This window comes from Brienomyrus brachyistius, chromosome 8 (genome assembly GCF_023856365.1).
Source record: "Brienomyrus brachyistius isolate T26 chromosome 8, BBRACH_0.4, whole genome shotgun sequence".
Classification (NCBI taxonomy): domain Eukaryota; kingdom Metazoa; phylum Chordata; class Actinopteri; order Osteoglossiformes; family Mormyridae; genus Brienomyrus; species Brienomyrus brachyistius.
The window spans coordinates 8910191-8929859 of record NC_064540.1 but is presented as its reverse complement, the minus strand read 5'-3'; the positions used below and the strand labels follow the sequence as shown (position 1 = coordinate 8929859).

General features: G+C 48.8%; 1 protein-coding gene across 2 annotated transcripts; it reads right to left on the bottom strand.

Moving 5' to 3' along the window:
* On the bottom strand, window positions 1–19127 carry LOC125748002 (nuclear receptor coactivator 3-like). Of its 2 annotated transcripts, none has more exons than XM_049023760.1 (21): window positions 18995–19127; window positions 16664–16824; window positions 15272–15372; window positions 14173–14347; window positions 12392–12571; window positions 12215–12301; window positions 11988–12128; window positions 11393–11540; window positions 10466–11070; window positions 9294–10138; window positions 9086–9200; window positions 8443–8634; window positions 7930–8163; window positions 7718–7838; window positions 7407–7578; window positions 6699–7004; window positions 6401–6502; window positions 4370–4634; window positions 3120–3303; window positions 2478–2655; window positions 1–2259 (listed from the first exon to the last, which is right to left on the bottom strand). In XM_049023760.1, exons 1-21 carry the CDS (start codon window positions 19078–19080, stop codon window positions 2248–2250), a joined length of 4410 nt encoding a protein of 1469 aa, XP_048879717.1. In that variant the 5' UTR covers window positions 19081–19127; the 3' UTR covers window positions 1–2247. The 2 variants fall into 2 exon arrangements, with proteins under 2 accessions (XP_048879717.1, XP_048879718.1); XM_049023761.1 differs by having other exon boundaries at window positions 9294–10120.
* Window positions 19128–19669: the final 542 nt, after the last annotated feature.

Below are 19669 nucleotides of genomic sequence, written 5' to 3'. Positions count from 1 at the left end.
AACATTTAAATAGAAATTTGTATTTACATCAATATTAACATCAAGGAACAAGAGAACAAACGCAATTGTAATTTACATCCTGGTATTATGACAACATATTCAATTGCTTTTTTTTATTTAACCAAGACAACGCCAAATGAAAACTTGGCTTTTTCAAATCTCAAGAATCAAAGACATTAGCACAGACCAATGTTGTGCTGGATATTATCCTTTTTTCACTTCACCAAGACAAAAATCTAGACAATTTCATGAAGTAATTAAAGAATTTGTAGATTCTTACCATCAGTCAACTAAAAAAAAAAAATAAAAATAAAAAAACGGTTTCTCCCCTGGAAAACATCGAGTTACACAAAGACAGATTTGTCTAAAACATTTAATTTGGATAATTCTCCTAGTCAGTTTAATTGTACTTGTATCCGCATTGACCCCCTTTATCAAATAGTCTGGAAAAAAAATTACAATTTCCCCGTGATGCTACAAAAAGTCACCCACTGGCCATCAGCTGTTAAAGAGATTAAAATAAACATACACTTATCTGCAGATCAGAACCTGGTGTTTTCTTGTAAATATTATACAATACAAAATGTGTTTGTGTGAGATACGCATCTCCAGGTGCCTATCAACATGTGACTACAGGGTGAGGCGGAATATATCTGGGGAGTCTTTGGATTGTGCAGATCTGACCAAATGAAATTAATGGGGAACAGTTGGCCAGCGCCCCTTATATTCCCTCTTAGGTACTGCAACGGCTCTGCCTTTGCCTCTGGCTTCTTACCCATTAAAAGACAGCCGCAGCCCCAAAGCTGGTCCTAGTCTCTGCTGTAGTATTAGGTTGTACCCTTACTCACAAACAAGATGACTGAGAGGACTAAGTTGTCCTTGGTCTGGCAGAGTCCTGGCTGTTCCGTTAACACCCTCCACTCCCATATTTCTTTCAGGACAGTTGTTTTTGCAGCTCGATGAATCTGTACAGGGACGATGGATTTTACCTCAGGGCTGTGCCCACATGACAAAAGGTGAATGACGTTTGAACAAAACGGCGTGAGAGAGTTTGTAACTGTGCAGGAGAGCACTTTCAGAGATCATCTTCCTACAGGCAGCAGGCGGAACTCACCCTCTCCCTTTTCATGCTGCTGTGTTTAGAATCTTTGTTTTTAAAAGTGAACAATTTAAAATCAAAACATAAGAAGAAGCACCACTTTATAAATCAAGGCTGTTTTGTCAGAAATGGGGGAAACAGTTTAGAAATAAAAGTGCAGTTCTCAAAAAAAGATGGCTGATTTACCGCTGAGAAATAAGTCAAATATCAAAATAGGAATAATACACCCCCCTCACTTTTTCCCAAGCAAAAAAAAAACAACAAATAAAAGCTGAATTGACCTAAAAGAAATAGAATAAGAAAAGTATACTTTAAATATTAAGCATTACAATTTGTGCAAAAACAGTATGTTACCTACAAAAGCAGATATACATTTCAAGCGTATTTACAATCTATATTCACAGACAGGAAAATTCCAGATTTGACATCACATCTAATACTGCAGTACCTTTGCTCTGAATTGATGATTCTCCATTTCTATCAGTCTACAAGCATAGAAGGAAAGTTTATTGCTTAAAACTGCATAATAAAAGGAATATCTGTGCTTACTTGCCATTACGTTTTTTTTTTATTATTAAAGTCCTGTTTAAAAAGATTCTTGAATAAGGCTATAATGACTAAGAAATATTGCAACAATCCTTTCAACATTAGCCTTTCTGTAAAGTGCAATCACCACTAAAACGTTAATTCTTTTTTGTTTGTACCGTAGCCCATCGGGGGCCAAAGCAAAGAGCGTTTCTGCACAGTGAAGACTACACACTGCATGACTGCTACACTTTTGTACATGTGAAACAGAGCCTCTTCATCGCAGGACCAAGACGTGTTCTACGCATTGCAGGCAGAGGTGGGGCCACCTCCGTCCTGCAGAAGAGCGAACTTCCTTTTCCCCCAGATCACCCACCGACAGGTAAATAAATAGATCTTGAGGATCAAAGGCTAAAAGCATTTGCACCACACAGTCTGTCCCATTTACAGAAGCTTTCGCTCAGCAGCCGATGTGCTGAGGGTGAGGGGGGGGCTGTCCCGGCTACAAAGAGGCGGCATCCAGATGTAGCCCCGCCCACAAGCAGGCCTTGTGAAGCACCCAGACACCACTGGGGTCTCTGCTGGGTTCACAGTGAGGTTTCCTCCCATGCGTGCTGGGGGCATCAACAGTACTTCTATGAAAGAGGGAGGAAGACCTGGGTTCAGAGCCCTGATTACCAAGATTCATGTGAGGAGAAAAACCCATAATGGCAAAGGTCACCTACTGTCACTTCATGACAACAATAAGGCCACATTTTCCTGGGGACACGCATTCCCTCCCTTAATGATTTTAATGATCTGGAGAATGTGCCTTGACGGGAGGTTGGGGGGGTGGTCTGAAGGGGACACCTACTTGTTCGGGACCCATCTGCATCCTGCCCATGACCATAGGGTTCACGCCCATCTGGCCCGGCATCTGGCCCATGTTGGCAGCGCCGGCGCCCCCGCCGCTGGGCATGGAGCCGTTCATCATCATGCCACCGTAGGGCGACATGTTCCCCTGCTGGCCGAACTGCTGCTGAGGGTAGGAGCTGCAACAGGAGGCATCATTGTGCAGATTAGGCCCCGTGTTGGGTGAGTAATACTGGTCCTGGGGGCGGGACTTCTGGCACAAACAGCAGCGAGGCACTTAAAGTGCAGAGAAACAGACATGGCGTGCAGAAGACGACAGAGCGCAAAGACACAAAGTGCACACAGTGCAAACCAGTTAAAAAAGAAGTACACAGCACATGAAGGACAACCCGGAAAGGATATTAAGGAAATGAATGAATATAATAAAAAAAAAAATGAATGGGAGGTATATGGGTAAACACACAGGCACACACTATTCCCCATGTACCACAAACTGAACTACTGCTGCATAAACGCTGAGCCCAAGATATGTAATAGAGCATGTGGAACAAAAGGGGAATTCGCCCCATTTGAGGCTTCTTCCTTGGCAGGACCTTAAAGCGGGGGGGGGGGAATGTCACCATGGCCACGCCGCGATACCTACTTGCTGCGGACCATGCCCCCTTGCGGTGGCCAGCCTTTCATGTCAGCTGCCTGGTATATGGAACCTCCCTGGGGGTGCTGCTGCATCATGGGGTTCTGCCCAGGGCCCATGTGACCGGGCATCATGTTCCTGGGTGGGCTGCCTGCCGACTGGGCGAACGATGGCTCCCCCTGCTGGCTCATACCTACAAATGTGATAAAGAAAACTATGTTAATAATAATTAACATTGATGGTGATGGACAAATTTTCACTCTCCATTTCTATCAGTCAGCAAGCTCATGAAAAGGTGGTAAGAGCTGCAGTGCTATTACAACACTGATACAAACATATGTGTGTGTGTGTAATTATATCTTTGTGGGGACTTTCCATTCATTTCTATGGGGAAACCTCTTATCACAACATGACGACCTTAACCCCCACCCAGCCCTAACCTCAACCATAAGTAACCAAACGAAATACAAGAGTTTTTACTCTTTTGATTGCATTCATAGACCTTTGCATTCATTGACCCCACAATGTCAAAAAAACAGGTTTAAACCTAATCCCCCCCCCACCCCCACACACACACACACACACACACACACACACACACACACACACACACACAATCCCAATCCTGAACTCTCACGCACTTAATTGACTTCACCTCGTAAGTGATTCAGGGCGAGAGATTGCAAGGACTCAAAATGATATAAAACGGAATGCAACAACACACTGAGATGTTACCTTGACAACGGCAAAACATATTCCTTATTATCATAGGTTTGGCACTTTTTATTTCAAGATTTGCGCCTTTTTCCCGGCCAGGGCATTTAAGGGACAGACTGCCTAATCTGAACATGTTCCAGGCTCCAGTAATCGTCAAGTGTAAATTGTCAATTTACTATTTTTTTGTCAAATCAGCATCATTACGCAAAAACTAACAGAAATGGTTTGTTTACCATCCATGCTTCTGGGTCTTCCCTGATAACCCAGTGTTTCATGTCACAACACTATGAACTGTGGGAAATTTCCTCAAACACAGTCTGCAGAAATGCAGACTTATGGAAAGTGTGCATAAAGGACTCAAAATGTTTGTGAGGGTGCCTTCATGCACTTGACGATTTGACATTGGGACAGCCCTAAAACCCCAAGGACTTTGCAGAAACACGCCTCCAAGTCTTTAAGCCCGTGGGTGTGGACATTGGGACAGGGCTCCGCCCCTGACTGCCAGTCAGTCAGCACTGTTTTGTGCTGCCAGTGGGTCTCACCATAGTTTCCCCCATATGGGTAGGGTGGCTGTTGCTGCTGCTGCCCTGGTTGATTCATAGGGGGCCCCGCCATGGGGTGGTCCATCCCTGGGGGGGCTGTGACGTTGGGTGGGGGGCTGAACCCCCCTGCGACGGCGGCGGCCTGCTGCTGTTGTTGCTGTTGCTGCTGTTGCTGCATGAGCATCATCATCCTCTGCCTGCGCAGCTGCATGTTCAACACCTCCCTGTTCCTCTGCGCCACCATCTGCGCATTCAGGAAGCCGGCCTGCCAGAGAGGGGTGGGGTTAGCAGTGGAGGGGTGGGGTCTGAGGCAGGCCCTGTCTTATACCAATGCTGTTCACAGTCAGAATGGTCTATTGAGAGATAATAGCGTGTTCGGTCTAAGCTAATGACAGTGTCTGGTGAGAACACAGGTACAGGCCTGTAGTTTAACACGAACCAGTCTGGTCACGTAACAAAGGCTGCGGGGGGCACAAGCCTACAAAACACCGCAATGCTCACACTGATCTCAGTGGAGGAAAAAGCCATCGTCCGGATGTTTTTTGCACCACAAACCAATTTTTACCATGTGAGCTCAGTCACGACCCTCCATCAGGTATAGGTTTAAATCAATGCCATGATCAAGCACACAGTAATTTACATGCAATTTACACCAATCAATGGCATTGCATCGCGCAAATCTGATCTGATGTGCCAGTGAATTTTAAATGAAGCATCTGTGGTTTGGTTGAGTGTTCAGCAGCCCTGTGCGAAGCATTTGCAGACCCAAGACCCGTTTATATAGGTTAATTCTAGGACTAGGGCTGGGAAATCTGATCGTGGATCAGCATAGGAGCTTGCTGGTTTTAAAACGCTTTCATTTCCAACTCTGCCTCGTGACCGTGTCAGAACGTGCCATAACCCGTCGCCACCCATGGCTGCGTTAGATAAGAACATAAGAACATAAGAACTATACAAACGAGAGGAGGCCATTCGGCCCATCAAGCTCGCTTGGGGAGAACTAAACTAATAGCTCAGAGTCGTTAAAATCTTATCTAGCTCTGATTTAAAGGAACCCAAGGATTCAGCTTGCACTACATTATCAGGAAGGCTATTCCATACTCTGACTACACGCTGCGTAAAGAAGTGCTTCCTTAAATCCAGCTTGAAATGTTCTCCCGCTAATTTCCACCTATGGCCACGAGTTCGTGTATTTAAACTAATGCTGAAGTAACTATTTGGTTGAACAGCATCCAAACCTGTTAGAATCTTATATACCTGGATCATGTCCCCCCTCAATCTCCTTTGCTTGAGACTGAACAGATTTAGCTCAAGTAACCGTTCCTCGTATGACATTCCTCTAAGACCAGGAATCATTTTTGTGGCCCTACGCTGCACCTTTTCTAAGGCCACAATGTCCTTTTTAAGATATGGTGACCAAACCTGCACACAATATTCTAGGTGAGGTCTCACCAAGGAATTGTATAATCTTAGCATTACCTCCCTTGACTTAAACTCCACACACCTGGAGATATACCCCAACATCCTATTGGCCTTTTTTATTGCTTCCCCACACTGGCGAGAATGGGACATGGAAGCATCAACATACACACCAAGGTCTTTCTCATGATCAGCTACCTTTATTTCAGTGACACCCATGAAATACCTGTACTTTATATTTCTGCTCCCTAGATGGAGTACCTTACATTTATCGACGTTAAATTTCATCTGCCAGGTATCGGCCCAGATGTATATGGTTATCAAACAGGAAAATGTGGGTCAGCACACGGGCCCCCTGACGGCTGCCAGCTTGCTCGTCACACATCCCAGTCACACACGCAGTGGCTCACTGGCTGATCCATCACCACGCGCATGTGTCACACATCCCGCACTGCAGTCCTGTCTATATCCCTGACCAATTCACAGAATGCGACCATGAGACTCAGTTCAAAGGTTCTCCATGAATGCAAGGGAGAGCTCACAGCTGAACAGAATTTGATAAAAACACGTTTGGCGTTTGGCAGGAGGTGCATAGATGCGGTCGGCGCTCACCTGGCCGCCCATGCCAGGCTGCATGCCGGCCCGGAGCCCAGGGCCTCCTGCGGTGGGGCCCTCCATCTTCATGGCCAGGCCTTGCCGGGTCTGGTTCATGAACTGTGACAGTGAGAACAGAAGCAACACGTGATAAACATACGGTCACTGCTAACGGCCCAGCTGCTGGCTGCACTGCCAGCACCCCTTAAGGGATCAATGTGACTTTAAAGACCACATCTCCATCCCGCTATAAATGTAAATGAGTGTGTGTGTGTGTGTGTGGGGGGGGGGGGGGGGGGGGGGGGTGGGGAGTCACCTGCTGTCCCTGGAGTCTCTGCTGCAGTTGCAGGCGCAGTGGCTTGGTGGCACTCATCATGCGAGGCCGTATTATGCCAGCACGGGGGTGCACGCCTGCCCCAGGGAAGCCGCCCTGCCCTGCCATGCCACCCATGCCCGGCCCGAAACCCTGCGGCTGGCCGGGCGCCGGGCCGCCCCCGTAGGCGGCCTGCATGGGCATACCAGGGCCGCCTGGGTAGCCCGGGCCGTACGGCGGCTTCTGCTCCATCACTGCAGGCGAGTCCTGGCCAGGGAAGGGCTCCATTGGCTGTTCTGACCCTTGACCCTTGATTGGGGTGGGGGGGGGGGGAGGTGTAAGTTAATATTGTAATCTCATAGATAAAAATGAGGTTCTGTCACGGGAAAGTATCAAAACATTCATTCTACAGATCAGGACAGTGAGTCTTTCACAGCATAACCCGCCATGCAATGCCAATCATCACTCTTACTACAGAATTCCATGTAATACTTTCCCTAACATTCTTCGTAATGGTGCCGTTTGTTATGGGCCCAAGCAGCAAGAGCTGCTGGATACCTATTAATTTTGTTTATTGTCTACTAATGTCTAAATGGCTGTACTGCCATCTAAATCCATTCATCCATTATATGGCGAGCTGTAGACACACTAGTAACACAAAAACAGCAAATAGCAACAGTTCAAAATAAGCAAGGCCCCCCGTCGTCTGACCTGGCTGACGAGGTCGGGGATGCCCAGCGCACGGTCAATCTCCTCCAGCGCCATCACATCCGTGTTATTCAGGAGACAGTCCAACTGGTCCAGAAGAGCTCGCTCATCACTCTGGCCCTCGCCGCCGCTAGGGGGCACTAGGAGGTCTTCCAGTGGGTTGCCAAAATGACGCCTGAAACACGGGGAAGGTCACACTCATATACTGGCGGAACCTCACAGACAACACTTACTCGACGATGTCCTTCCGTTCTCCCCGTTTAATGCTGAACACCCCGGCGCCCCCCTTCTGGATCATTCTGTCATGGACTGACCTTCCCCGACTGCTCTGCACACCATGCTCCATTCCCATTGGTCCATCTGGCCAGGAAGGGGAGGGACTGGGGCCACCCTGTGGTCCAAAGGGACTCAAACCCATGTTGCCATCACCTGGACCTACAGAACAATCAGATTGACTAGTGGTAGGACTGCAGTGACACACACACACACACACACACACACACACACACGCACACAGACCACATACCAATGTCCATCAGCTGCTGCTGCAGCATTGAGCGAGTGGCAGGAACACTATTGGACCGTCCGACCAGGGCCCCTCCTCCCATCATGCCCTTGGGGGTGTAGTCCATGGCAGGTCGTTGCATGGATGGGTGACCAGCAGAACCCACTGGACTGCCACTAGATGGCGGCATGCCCCAGTCCACTGAGGATCCCATGGGTGATCGCTGGGGACCCCCCATCCCCCTGTTCATCAATCCTGTGCAGAGAAACAAGACCAGTCTCGGGGATCACCTACTGCCTGACCACAGCAACTATGGGAAATGTAGCCTGCTGACACTTTGGGAGTCTAAAGGTTAAGAACTTCCAGAATGTTCTAAGCTGCAGTATCTATGCAGCTGTTTCTAATTTAGAACAAATGCTACTATCCAGAGACACAGGACAAGAACACTAAAGATAGACCCAGCAATACGTTAATCAAACCTTTTGAGGGATATTAGTCCCGGTGTCCCTGTCGTGGTCAACCGGAGACACCCACCTGCGTTGCCGGGGAAACCATCAGCCCCGCCCATGGAGCCCACACCATCTGCACTCTCCTGTTTGATAGGTCCGGGACAGGGGGCGCTACGGCGACCCGGCAGACCTGCGCCTGTGGCGGGCTTTGCGTCCATAGACAGGGCTCTCTGGAATGGAGCTCGAGACCCTGAGACCATACTTGGACTCCTGGCATCTGGAAGCGGAGAAGAGCCAGCCTCAGGACCGAAGCTGCACTCCAAGTATTCTCAGTATTCTTAATTACGCTCATTTCACTTGGCCACATCATCCACAAAGATGTAGGCCTTCCACCACTGACAGAGCAGCAGAATTCAGGACAGACACTAGGGAAATCGGTAACCTCATGGGTAATTTAAAAGGCTTCTTCAGTTAGATTTTTTTTTATTACCTAAAGAACATATTATTCTACAAAAAAGGAGTAACAATTTTTTCTTTTAGTGATGATCCCTGGTCTCACCTACCCAAACTTTTTAGCCCATGACTCCCATTATCTTTCATTTTTTACTAACATACTCTGGAAATCATGCTGTGACTCCCAATTTGGTAACCCTTGGTTTAGGCAGGTTTAAAGTTCTGCTTTGAAATGTAGCGCGTCTCGTTTCTGACGCCTCCTAAGCCCAACTTACCGTGGCTGTTGTCGGTGCAGCTGGCCTGCTTGCTCCCTCCTTCGCTCCCTCCTCCAGAGGTCTCTGGGAAGAAGCCAGAGCCTGACCCTCCAAGACCCCCCAGGATTGACTCCAACTGGAGGGTCATACAGAGGACACCACATCAGTCACAAAACATGGGGGTGACGGGGTCACGTGTTAGCTGGTTGGGGGAGCGGTTCTGTGTTACCTCATCAGGAGGTTCAGCTTTGATCTTGCCCTCCTGGCCCTCGGGGACTGGGCCGGCCTTGTTCTCCTGCTCCTCCATCTTGGGCTTGGGCTCCGTCTTTTTGGAATCGTCCTTGAGGAGGTAGTGCAGCAGCACATGGGGCTTCTCCTTCTTAGGGCTGTGCTGCTCCTGCTGTTTCACACCTCCCACCCCAGCCACACCTCCCTGCCCCGACTCTGCTCCCCCCGGGTCTTGCACACCCATGGCCTTCCCCGTGGCCTCAGCGGTGATCCTGGCCACCTCATCGGGGGTGTTCCCATTTTGGAGCAGCTTGTGGAGAATTTTATGCTTCTCCTGCAGGGGGTGGTTAAAGTGGGCAGAAGGGCCAGTGGTGGCGGCAGAGGAGGAAGAGGAGGTGCCACCTTGACCCGGCGGCCCAGCCCCAGCTGAGGAGGAGGAGGACACTGAGGCAGAGGGGGGGCTTGCAGCTCCTGTCATGGTGAGATCCTCAGTAGGGGAGGTGAGAAGCTGCAACAGCTTTCGATGGCCCTTGCTGTCCGGCAGCCGCCTGGCTGGAGCTTCCGCACTGGATGGTGCTGCCTCACTGCCCTCTCGGTGCTGGGCTGCCTGGCCGTCGGGCCCTGGAGGGGGCGTCGGGGCACTGGGGTGCGGTTCGGGGCTCCTGGAAGCCCGGCTCTGCTGTGGAGGGGAGGCACCGGTGCCAGGTGAGCCATCGGGCCTGTGGGTGGGTGGGGTCAGCGACGAGCTGCCCACCCCCTCGCTGATGGCCTGGAGGGCGTTGAGGGAGCTGCTGGAAAAGCCACCAGAACCAGCAGTGCTGCCCGGGCCTAAGGGGGAGTGGAGACCTAAGCGGGTACACACGTGTCTCAGTGCCCACATGCATGCCCACCCGCATACACGTCCACATGAACAAGACAAAATCATCCTGCACTACTTGAGAAAATTGCTCTACTGCTCTCACTTGTAGCCACTGTCATCACAGTCCTCTGGCAGCTAACACAGGCTAAATTTGGAAAAACTGCTACCATAGCAACATAAACATGCATGTCTATTGGTCATTGCTGATATCATCAGTGATTACTTTCATAAAAATATGCGACTGGAAGTAGCCATCCTGTGGCTGTAACATTTTTAACATGTGGCTAGCTGGTATATCAGCTCGGCAGACGTACCTCCGGGCGAAAACTGGCTGGCTCCAGTTTTGGGACTTCCACGCATTCTTGGGGACATCATCAAGCTGGGCTGGGGAGCACTCATACTAGGGCTGCTTTGGGAGGGGCTGTTCATGCCCAAGCCATACCCCCCACCCGGAAAGGGGGGCAGCTGATGCTGCTGCTGCTGTGACATGCCGGCTTGGTTCATCTTACTCATCTGATTCATCAGATTCATCTGACTTGCTGGATTCACCGAATTCATCTGGTTCATGGTGTTCATGGGATTCATGGAGTTCATCTGGCTCATGTGATTCATGTGATTCATTTGACTCATTGAGTTCATCTGGTTCATTTGATTCATCTGGTTCATTTGATTCATCTGCGGCATCTGATTCATTTGCGGCATCTGATTCATCTGCGGCATCTGATTCATCTGCATCATTCGGTTTCCACCACTGCCGTACATGACTCCGCCCATCTGGCCCTCGTTCATGCCATAGCCCCGGTTCATACTCATGCCAGGGCCACCTACAGGGGGCATGTTCATCTGGGTCTCTGTGTTGGCATTTCCCATGCCCTGTGGCCTCATGGCAGTCTGCACAGAGCGGTAGCCATTCTGCTCCCTGTGACAGAGAAGAAAGCATTAGCACCGATGAACCTCCTCATTTTCTTTCATCATCACGTTTGGAATAGCCATCAGCCAGTGGTTCAGAGTGGACTAATACTACTTTTTAATAACGTTGGTGACCTATTCATGGAGATCTGCTCGATGTCTCAAAGAATGGGTTGGCGATCCCCCAATGATATGGCCCCAGAACTCATTACCGTTACAGAAACACTCCTTTAACTGGGCAAGCATAATGTGAATGACTGCTGGGTTCTGAATCATAGATTCATGGTAGATACTCTTTGCATTGGACTGGACTGGGGGAACTTACAACCTACCGGTGCAGCATGTGGGTAGAGATGAATCCTTGAGGCTCATTGGTCATCTGACTGCGACATAAAACGCTCTTGGTTCGCGCTGCTACCATGGTACCATCCGCCAAGGTGAAGCGGTACGTTGGGGTCTCTGCCTGGCCCTGCATGTATGCTGAGGACACAAGTGATAAGCATACTGGCAATTCAACAACTGAGAATGAGACGTATCAACAAAAATAAATCGAAAAGAAATTAATTGCAATTAGCTTCAATGTGCAATAATAGATGAAGGAGTTTTCATGTTTCTAGATTTTGGGGGAACCCAACGGAAACTTAAGCGGCAATGAGGCTAACTGGCATTTCTGTATTTACAATGGTGCATGTGCCCTGTGATGAACTGGCTACTTCATATAAACTCCCCTGGTAATACTACTCAGGACAGGAGGTTCGAAGACGAATGCTGAAGTTGCATATGAAACACCTTTACAATTACAGTTCATCTGGAATCAGAAGCTGCTGTGTTAAGTTTGATAAGCCGAAGAGTCGCGGAGAAGTGGCAGCTGAGCGAAAGGGCAGTGCAGAGGCTGCTGCGGGGCAGAGCTGGGCGGGGCACAGCTACCTTCATGATAGTGGCGCTTGTGGGACCATGGCTGGCCTTCGCTGTGGTACAGGAACATCTGGAGGCACTGACGCAGAACGTCATCCCAGCCGGGTCGCATTGAGGTCCGCAGAGTGCCGGGGGAAATATGGACCAGATTTCCTGCATAACAGAAGAAGTAGAAAGTCAAAGTCTCTAGGGGGTGCCAGAGGGTGGGGGGGGCCTTGGTAGTGGCTGGCAACTCATACCTGAAAGTTCATGCCGGGTCTCGAAGGTGTCCGAACGCTCCACGGCAGTGATGCGGCGCGCCACGCAGATCATGCACGACTGCAGGTCTGCAAGCGGCACAATGGCATAACAGGTCAGATCCCACAGCTCCCATGACGCCAGACATAACCCACCCCCCCCGAATTGGGCGCCCTTACCTTCCCCCTCCTCCATCATGGCACGGGGCTGACTGAGGGCGAAGCACTGCATGGTCTCGTACCGGGGGGGACTCTCGGGACCCTGCTCAGGGGGGCCGTGACTGTATTTCACCAGCATGCGGCAGTTGAACGTGTGGCTTTTCTGCCGGGGAGCCTCACCCGCCCAGGACACGCCGTTTGCTGTCAGGGGAGCGCAAAGTCATGTGTATATATGCACGCATGTGTGGGGAGACACACACACACACACAGACATACATACATACACACATACAAAGCAGGCCATTAGTCCTCCCACGGCTGCAGAAAAAGCAGAATCTCTGACACACCCCATCGCTGAAAATCTTTGCGACAGCCTGTCTGGTGTCTGACAGGAACACCATGCTTATCCCAGGGAGTCTGACATCCTCCCCCCCTTTTGTGTAATTAAGGAGCAGCAAGCTCCCATCACACCTACATCCAGCCCCCCCCACCCCCCGACCATGTCAGTCAGCTGACAATCATGTTTTCCGCATCTACGATACTTCTAAAATGTTTTTAATCGATATGTTTCTATATCTTCCTGGAATGAAGGCTTCGCTCAAGGTTATGATAAGCTCCTCCTGCTCTCATTTTTTCCCCACTGCGTTTCCCCCGCCATGTTTTGCGTGACAGTAACAGCCAGATGGCGTCCAGCACAGGAAGTAATCATGAGCACAGTCTGCCCTTAAAGCGACCTCATCTGATGTGCCACGCTACAATTGGTTTAAATGCCAAGTCGTTTGGTCAACAAAGGTCACACGCAGCAATGTTTTCAGCAACGGCACAGTTTATAAATTTTTCAATTCTGAAATGTGACCATGGGGAAAAATAAGGTGAAAAAGTCTACCAAAGTTTCAAGTCCACTCCATCTTTCTGACAGAAATTTGACAGCTATGACCTCATCTTCTTGCTGCTTCTCCTGATCGCTAGGGGTGACTGCGGCAGCAGGCTGAGCAGGTCACACCAGACACCAACTTTTCATGGGGCTTCCCCAGATGTTCTCAAGAGACCTGGGAGATCTAGTCCCTGTAGTGTGTCCTTAGTCAAGCAAGGGGCTTGCGCCCAGTGGACATGCCCATAACAGCTGCCCTGGGGGCCAATCAGGTGGCAAGATGCTGGAATCACCACAGTTGACTCCTTCTGACATGAAAATGCATTATCTCAATTTCGAGGTGCTGCCGGATATGTCACCCCGTCACGGAGAGTGACTCCAGCAACCCTGCGGAGACACCTTACACCTTACATGACCGTTTGTTAGAGGGACGGAGATGAACCACGAGCTATGGTGACCCCCCTCCCCCCATCATAGATCCCTTCAGTCGCTCAACCAATCTGCCTGTCAATCTAACGTTCATAAAGGTGATCCCACTGTGATCTGGATCAAAGGAGCAATCCACTTTTCTGTGAGAGCACCATGGCCTCATTTCCACTCTGCACCGAATCACGCAAGAACATCCTGGAGGTCCTGGTCAGATGAGGCCGAAAGCACAATATCTGAAAGGATTTCATTTCTAGCCCCCACACCAGACTATCGATTAAAATCATAAACAGAAGAGACGAGACTAGAATCATCCATGACAAAGGCCAACGCCCATTGTAAACCATTTCAATTTTGTGTGGACAGTTGCATTCGTTCTAAAGCGATCTTCAAGTAGTTCAATAGTCAGACTGCCCATATTGGGTATGTGAGCACAGCAGTCTTATTAGGGTTCCAAAATGTGAAAGGTTAAAGGTCACCCGGTCATACGGCAAAGGACACCTACCATTGGACTTGGGCAGGTTTTTGTGGAATTCCTCACGGTCCTCCTGGTGGAGGATGTTGTAGACGGTGGTGCCAATCAGCTCCTCCTGCTTAAACTGCAGGTATTGAGTCACATTGTCCGACACAAACACCACACTCCCCTCCCGGTTGACCACGAAAAGGAAGCCATCCAGGGCCTGCATGGAAGACAGAAAGACAGGGGGCGCCACAGTCAGTCTGGCCCACATCAAAGCCAGTGCTGGGCAGCCTAAGCAGACCTTCCTGGAATAATGCAGCAGGTTCCTTAACTAGTGGGTACACAACTGTATTCTGTGCTCAGAATAGACCACCATGGTGTTATGTGAATAGCTTTTCATATATCAAGTTCAAATGGTGTTTTGTGCAGCTCCTGTTCCCATATCTATCTTGCACCCTTTGGAAGCTCAGCCTAGCAAAAGTTGGCTGCTTGACAGCTGCATGCTTGTTATGTACCATCTCCTTCATTTGTATGTCAATTTGTTTAGCAGACACGGTTGTCCAAACGTAAATGCAACTATTTAGCACCACAGCACCAAGGGAGATAGTTGTATTAAAAGCTGAGCACAGTTTACATCTTCACATCTACAAAAGAAAAATGGAATTTTAACAATTTGCATGCACAGTTCATTCAGGGCTGTCAAATTAGTAGACAGCAGGTACCATACCTACACAATTAACAAGAATTTTTTTCCCAGAAATCACTGCCAATGCAGCTACTTATGGTACAATTCCAGCAATTCTGCGGTCTGATTTTCTTTTTGCTCGCCTGGCAGACCCTTACACAAAGTGACGTACAACTGAAAGTGCAGGGTCAGCCAGTCCTTGGAGAAATTGGAAGTTAAGAGCCTTGGTTAAGGACCTTGCTCAAGGGTCCAAAGGTGACATGACTTTTCAACCCAAGGGATTTGAACTGGTGACCCTCTGATCATAGCATCCTAACCCACTGAGCCCCTGCTGATGAGGTAATGATTGGGCAGCTGGTGCCATGCTGTGCTTGGTCACGTCCTACAGCTTGCCCCGCTGCCTCCCCTCCCTTCACCCCGTGAAGTGCCGTGCCTCAATGGTACGACTACCACACTCACCTGCAGCAGAAGCGGCCCCAGGTGGTCCTTGTCGATGACTCCCTGGCCCGTGGAGGAGACGTCGGCCTTCTGGACGTCATCGTCGCTAGAGCAGGTTTTCCCTGGGAGTGGGTGAGGAACGAGTCACCATAAGCACGGTGCCCAAACTGCATCTGAAGTCCGATCACAGCTTGTTCCCTGTATCATCCCCTCAGTTCTCACACATTCACCATCCATCACCTCGTTTTAATAGTAAGACAATTACCATTATTGCACTATTCCAGCCCCTTTGACCAAAAAGTCTGATTTAGTAACTTTCAAAGTTCTCTTTCTACTGGTTTGACAGGAACAAAAGCAAGGTGTACTGAGGCTCATGGCCACCAGGAGGCAGCATCACGTAGCTCAGTAATGCAGGGAGCTGTGCAGTGATCTAAATAGGCACAGGACATTGACCCCTGCAGAACAGCAGTGCTTGAGAAGGAGGAGGAGGAGGAGCAGCTCTTCTGGCACCTCGCTGAGGAGGACAGACCGCACACTTACAAGATGACATGCAATGCTGTCATTTGTTTCGGACAAGGGAACCGCAAGTAGAAACAAATAATTGACCGGAATGACACGTGTTTTATCAAATGTTTCAATGTGAACATAAGGGCAAGAGAGCGGTTTCAATTTTCACTTCCCGAAAGAGAATGTCAAAGCTAGGTGTGGCCCCACCCACTTCCTGTTGAGAAGGTGAATGTTCTGAGAAGTGACATCACTTCCTGGCTGGTGTCACCAGCTGATCCAGCACCAGTTGCATAAACAAGTTTCAGAATCGGGAACGAATAATAAATAGATGAAAATCACAAGTGCAAAATGTGGTTCTTGTATTAAAAAATGCTCGCTCATTAAAGGACACATGGAGAGTATATACAGATCTGCAAATTCTATTTACTTCCAAGAAAAAAGATAATTTGTACTTTCTGTGAAAGAGGTATTTTTTTTCCAAATGAGGTTATCAGACATTTCTTAAGCACAGCCACTGAGGTGAGACAGGCAACTCACCGATATTCAGCTGAGGAGAAACATTGTGGCCAAGTGGACTTCAGACAAATAAAACAAACATGTCTTCTTCCCTTCACAGAAGCATGTCAGGTTATTTAGTCTTTGCAGTACCTGAGATTTCATCATGGTTAAATCACTGTACAGCGCGACCCTTTAAAGATACACCTTGTTTGTTTAGAAGCTCCTATACAGAGTGCGGAAACCGCCACTGTAACAAGACGTACGACTTTAAACATGAACTCGGATCATTTAGCAGGTCACAGGCATTCTCCCTAGGCCACCGATTCAGCTCGGCGCCTGATCTTCACATGAGCTGGAGTCCCAACCTGCGGACCCACAAGATCTCGCTGGGGTGCAGAGAGTCCCCACCTTGTTCTTTGATCTGCCGGATCTGCCGCACTGTTTCCCTGAGAATGGCGCACTTGTCCGGTTTTACGTTGAAACTGTCGATGTCGCCGAGGTTAGCTGAGATCAGCTCGGCCAGTTCCTCGATGTACTTGCTCTCCTGCTCCCTCCGGCGCTTGTCGCATCTGAATGCAGCGGGGGGGGGGGGGGGGGGGGGGGGTTCGGGAAGAATTCTGCTTAAAAAGGCCTCAACACCTTCATTCAAATGGTTAAAGATTAAAGATTTTTCTTAAAAACAAAGGTCTATCCATCCATCCATGCCACTTATCCAGTACAGGGTCACAAAGTAAATTTAGAGAGAAGCAGCAGGATTTGAACCCCGACCCCTGGAGGTGTGGGGACTTCTCAACGCCAAGAACGCAAAGATTGTACTTGTGGTCTTGACAAGACAGGTCCTGCTGACGTGCGTTCCAGGAAGAAACTTGTGACACAATTAGGACAGCCAATAACGACTATTTTTCTATGAATTAATCTATCGACAATTTTACAGATTTGTTGCTTAATTTAAACGATTAGTCTTCTTCCTGAAAATAACATTGCATGCTTCATTTAAGTGGATTTCATTTTGACAAGAACAAACTCTATGTCACTGCAGGGCTTCAGATAACGGACACCGACTTCGTGACTCGACACGCGACTTACGCCAACAATTCGATAAGGAGATTAGTAGTATGTGTCAAATATTAATGAGAGGCTTATTGTGACACCCAAAAGTTATAGCAATCTCTATAAATTCCTTGTATCCTTATGTTTATTAAATTCAGCTAGCAGAGCACGCCACATGTGACTGTTTTGGTAAATCATGGAAGCGATAAGCACTGACGTCGAGAGAGAGACCAGCTCGGCGATAAGCACTGACGTCGAGAGAGAGACCAGCTCGGCGATAAGCACTGACGTCCAGAGAGAGACCAGCTCGGCGATAAGCACTGACGTCCAGAGAGAGAGACCAGCTCGGCGATAAGCACTGACGTCCAGAGAGAGACCAGCTCAGCGATAAGCACTGACGTCCCGAGAGAGACCTGCTCAGCGATAAGCACTCTGATGTCCAGAGAGAGACCAGCTCAGCAAGCACAACACCTTTTAACTGAGGCAAAGTTGTGGTTAAACAAGGTTAAAAGACGTTGGTGGGTTTTTCAGTAAATATAGTTTTCATTTTTATTTCAATTCACGATTTATTTATTTTTTTTAAATTAGTATCTGTATTCGATTCAGTTTTAGTTCATGACAACACTGGCCCCAACATCCCCAGTGCACATGTACAAATACACTGGCACCGTCAATCAACATAGAATAAGTTCAGATTGTAGCCTAAATGTTTTCTCAGAAACATATTTCATGGAAATTCTAATGTAGCAGGCAGACAAGCGTATGGCTTTAATAATGAATGTATTTAGCAGCTACAAGGACAAAAGATCATCATATTAATGGTAACTTAATAAACATGCAACAATTAGGGTGGGTTTTGCCTGTGCCGGCCGCCCGTCATCCAGAATAGCTCCTGTGTGTTTTCCCTTCAGTGCTCCTGCATAGCAGTAGTGCCGCCGTCGTACGCCATCGATACTTTGCGGTGTACAAACCACCTTTTTTGTTTAGTGATGATTTGAACTAGGGGTGGTGGCATGGTGGTGCAGTGGTTAGCACTGTTGCCTCACACCTCTGGGACCCAGGTTTGAGTCTCCACCTGGGTCACATGTGTGTGGAGTTTGCATGTTCTCCCCATGTCGTCGTGAGGTTTCCTCCGGGTACTCCGGTTTCCCCCCACAGTCCAAAGACATGCTGAGGGCTGATTGGAATTGCTAAATTGCCCGTAGGAATGCATGTGAGAGTGAGATGGTGTGTGAGTGTGCCCTGCGATGGGCTGGCCCCCCATCCTGGGTTGTTCCCTGCCTCATGTCCATTGCTTCCGGGATAGGTTCGGACCCCCCGCGACCCAGTAGGATAAGCGGTTTGGAAAATGGATGGATGGATGATCTCATTTGGGGAGGATGCAACCGATGCATCCTTGATATTGGGGGCGGGGCAAGAACGCCATAAGGGTTTTTTTTCCTGTTCTCTGGAACTGGTCTTTGGCGATGGAAGTTAGCGTGAAATAGATACGCAAGAACACAAGTACGGTCAAGTACGCATGAGAAACACCCAGTACTTCCCATCCAACCACCGCACCACCTTGGTTAAACTCATTCAACAGTCATCAAAACACTGTTGAGCAAATAACTTGCTGTATAATCTTCTAGTCAGAAGATCAAACCCTGAGAGAAAAGAATAGCGCCCCCTTTGGGCTGTAAGAGGACTCACCCCAGGCCAGGCGTCTCGCAGGTGGAGAGCTTGCGCTTCCGGTCAGAGCACAGCTGCTCTAAGGAGTTCTCCCCCAGGCCACTCATCTTGAGCACATATCAGCACCTGATGGTACAGACATACAACACAGACATGAACATTGACCTCCAGGACGCATACAGGCTTTAAAGTGACCGTGCTGCATGAGGCAGAAACACTCGGGGGTCCTGCTGCTACGACGCTGTCACCCTGGGGCCAACGTGCGGCTGAGAATCGCTTAGCGCTCAGTTATCCCACAGATGACGGCGCGTGGTGAGGCCAGTTAGGGGAGGCTCCCTCGGCCGGATCTGACCGCATGCGGTGTGGCCATGGCTGAAGGTGCAGTACTGTGCAAACGTCTTAGGCAGGCAAAGATAATGATGTTTAGACTATCTTCTTGTTGGTGTAAAACTATGATATTATGCCTGTCAAAGTGTGTCAGCTTAGCTGTTTCAGAACCTCTGCTAAAATCATCCTAGCATTTGCAGCGACCGTCCAGCGCAGCCATGTATTTTTTGACTTGGCCACTAGCACACCTCATACAGCTGGTCAATCTGTCACGGACTTTTTAAACCAATATATTTAATCATTTAATTGAGCTGTTGGTGAAATTTAACAAAATCATGGAACGGCTGAGGTGCCCCTGAGGAGAAGTTT